The following is a 2,500-nucleotide window of genomic DNA, read 5'->3' on the forward strand; positions in this document are numbered from 1 at the left end:
GGTGATGCATCTCCATGGTAACTGTGTCTTGATGACCAGTAAGGTAATGCATCCCTAAAGACTCTACTGCCTACATTCTACCAGGCCTGACTATGAGAGGCCAAATCAAATTTAACCCTATCCAGACCGGGGGGGGGCTAAAAGTGCCCGCACCAACTTTGACGTCGTATAACTCCTGAATGACTAAAGCTATGACTACGAAACTTTGTGACTTTTCCTAAAATGAAGTTGGCTACAATGTGATACCAACAGATTAGGTTTATCATTTTTGTTGTTGCCATGGCAACGGTTTTCTGACAGGCACGCCTGACCAAAAATCACTGATTTTTCATCAGTCATCGTATCATCATCATCACTTTTCATATTTTTTTACATTTTCATTAGCATCAGACACCCTTGTTGACATTTTCAGTGGTCTGACGCACATAATAACCAAAATTGATGTGCATTAGCCAAGTTAGATGGAAAATACATTAAGGTGACATTTTGGGCAATAAAATCAGGAAATGATGTCATAATGATGTCATAATATCCAATAATGACACCAAATTGATGTCATTCGTAGATCTTTGGCTGAAGATCATCCCCTCCAAGTTTGGAGGTCATACGCCATTCGGTTCCCAAGTTATAAGGGGGGGGGGTCAAAAGGTCCCAGGAATGCCAAAAAAGCCCGGTCTGGATAGGGTTAATCTAAAATGTAACATATAATGTAAAATGTAATGAGATATTTCTCAACTCCTGTAAAGATCCAATGATATGTATATACGTCTCTCTCTCTCTCTCTCTCTCTCTCTCTCTCTCTCTCTCTCTCCCTCATTCTCTCGTGTCTCTCTGTCTACCCAACGAAGCTTCCAAGAATTGAAGAGCGTAGGATTGCCCCCCAATGTAACGACAGTCCAGAGTTGACGGAGATTGTTCCCAAGTCCACCAGGTTTGCCTCTCATGAGTACTACACAGTAAATTTGCCAGTGTTAATTTTGCAGTGTTAAGGCTTGTTAACACTATTGGAGTAATTCCAACACCAAATGGAGTGAGATGCTCTCCAGTGTCAGTGACAAATGAAGTTGTTAAATTGTGTGGAGTTAGAAGTACTCCAGAGAGCCCTCGCCTCCTCGAGGTGATGGAGTTTGTCTGCGCCATTTTATGCTCCCCAAAACTGCTTTACTCTTTATAGTGTTAGCTTAACACTATAAATCTAACATCAGTGTTTAACACTGATCTGGAGCAGGACCAAATAGACACTAGAAAAGTGTCAATTTTAACTCTTTAAGTGTTATTTTAACACCACAAAATTTACTGTGTAAATGTACAGTGCATTTCATTGAATATATATGTAACTCTTTGATTAAACATGTATAATGAATATACAATGCATTTGATTGAACAGTATATATGGAAATATTTGATTAAACTTGTATAATGACTATACAGTGCATTTGATTGAACAGTATAAATGTAAATATTTGATTGTAAGTGTATTATAATTATTTTATTTTTTGTTCTTTCAGGATCAGGATAGTGCACTTCCTCTTAGAAAACTCCATACAGAGGAACAGTGGTGAGTACACACACACACACACACACACACACGAACACGTACACATACACACGCACATACACACACATACACACACACACACACACGCACACATGCTTGCAAATATGCGCACACACGCGCGCGCACACAGACACACACACACACGCACACACGCACACACACACGCACACACACACACACACACAAAATGATGAACATGCTTCTCTTCTCTTCTCTTCTCTTCTCTTCTCTTCTCTTCTCTTCTCTTCTCTTCTCTTCTCTTCTCTTCTCTTCTCTTCTCTTCTCTTCTCTTCTCTTCTCTTCTCAGATGAGCTGGGCTCCAGAGCTGTGTTTAAGTCCATGTTCTGCTTGCATGAGGTATGTGATCCTACATGATGTCTATGATGTTTACATGTAGAAAGGATCTGCATACTGCTTGCAAAAGACTTAATTTATTAGGAGCAACGTTTCGATCATAGATCTTCTTCAGGCATCTTCATCAAGAAACGTTGCTCCAAATAAATTAAGTCTTTTGCAAGCAGTGTGCAGATCCTTTCCCGCTTCTACATGTGACAGTTTTTTTGATTTGGCACCTGCTGATGCTTTTTTGCTGGATGTGCTCGCTTTCCACTACACTCTATGATTTTTACATGAACATGCTGTGCATGTTCTAGTGTAAAAGAGGTGACAAAGCCAATATAAGAATATGTATGGAAACCAAAGGCAAGGGATTTACTTTGTGTACTTTTTATTTATTTATTGAATCATTCTTCTTCTTTATCTACTTTTTTATTTTTTATTTTTTTGATTATTTATTATTTAACTTCCTTTTAGGAACAGAAGTGTGGAGAAAGAAGAAGCATTCCTTTGTTTCATTCCTTAGAGTGACAATGACTTAAAGTCGTTGTCATTGTTGTTGTTTATGTGATGATTCAAGTTGGATTTAGTGGGGAGCGTCGCTGT

The 2,500-nt window shown here is 38.8% G+C and overlaps 1 protein-coding gene across 1 annotated transcript in view; it reads left to right on the forward strand.

Moving 5' to 3' along the window:
* The window catches only part of LOC134439610 (anoctamin-9-like), a 32,020-nt gene that overhangs the window by 4,958 nt on the left and 24,562 nt on the right, over positions 1-2,500 (forward strand). The window contains exons 4-6 of the mRNA XM_063189521.1: positions 849-931; positions 1,509-1,558; positions 1,866-1,915. Coding sequence (XP_063045591.1) covers positions 849-931; positions 1,509-1,558; positions 1,866-1,915 — 183 coding nt within the window. The remainder of the gene's footprint in view (positions 1-848; positions 932-1,508; positions 1,559-1,865; positions 1,916-2,500) is intronic.

The sequence above is a fragment of the Engraulis encrasicolus genome, chromosome 23, assembly GCF_034702125.1.
Source record: "Engraulis encrasicolus isolate BLACKSEA-1 chromosome 23, IST_EnEncr_1.0, whole genome shotgun sequence".
NCBI lineage: Eukaryota > Metazoa > Chordata > Actinopteri > Clupeiformes > Engraulidae > Engraulis > Engraulis encrasicolus.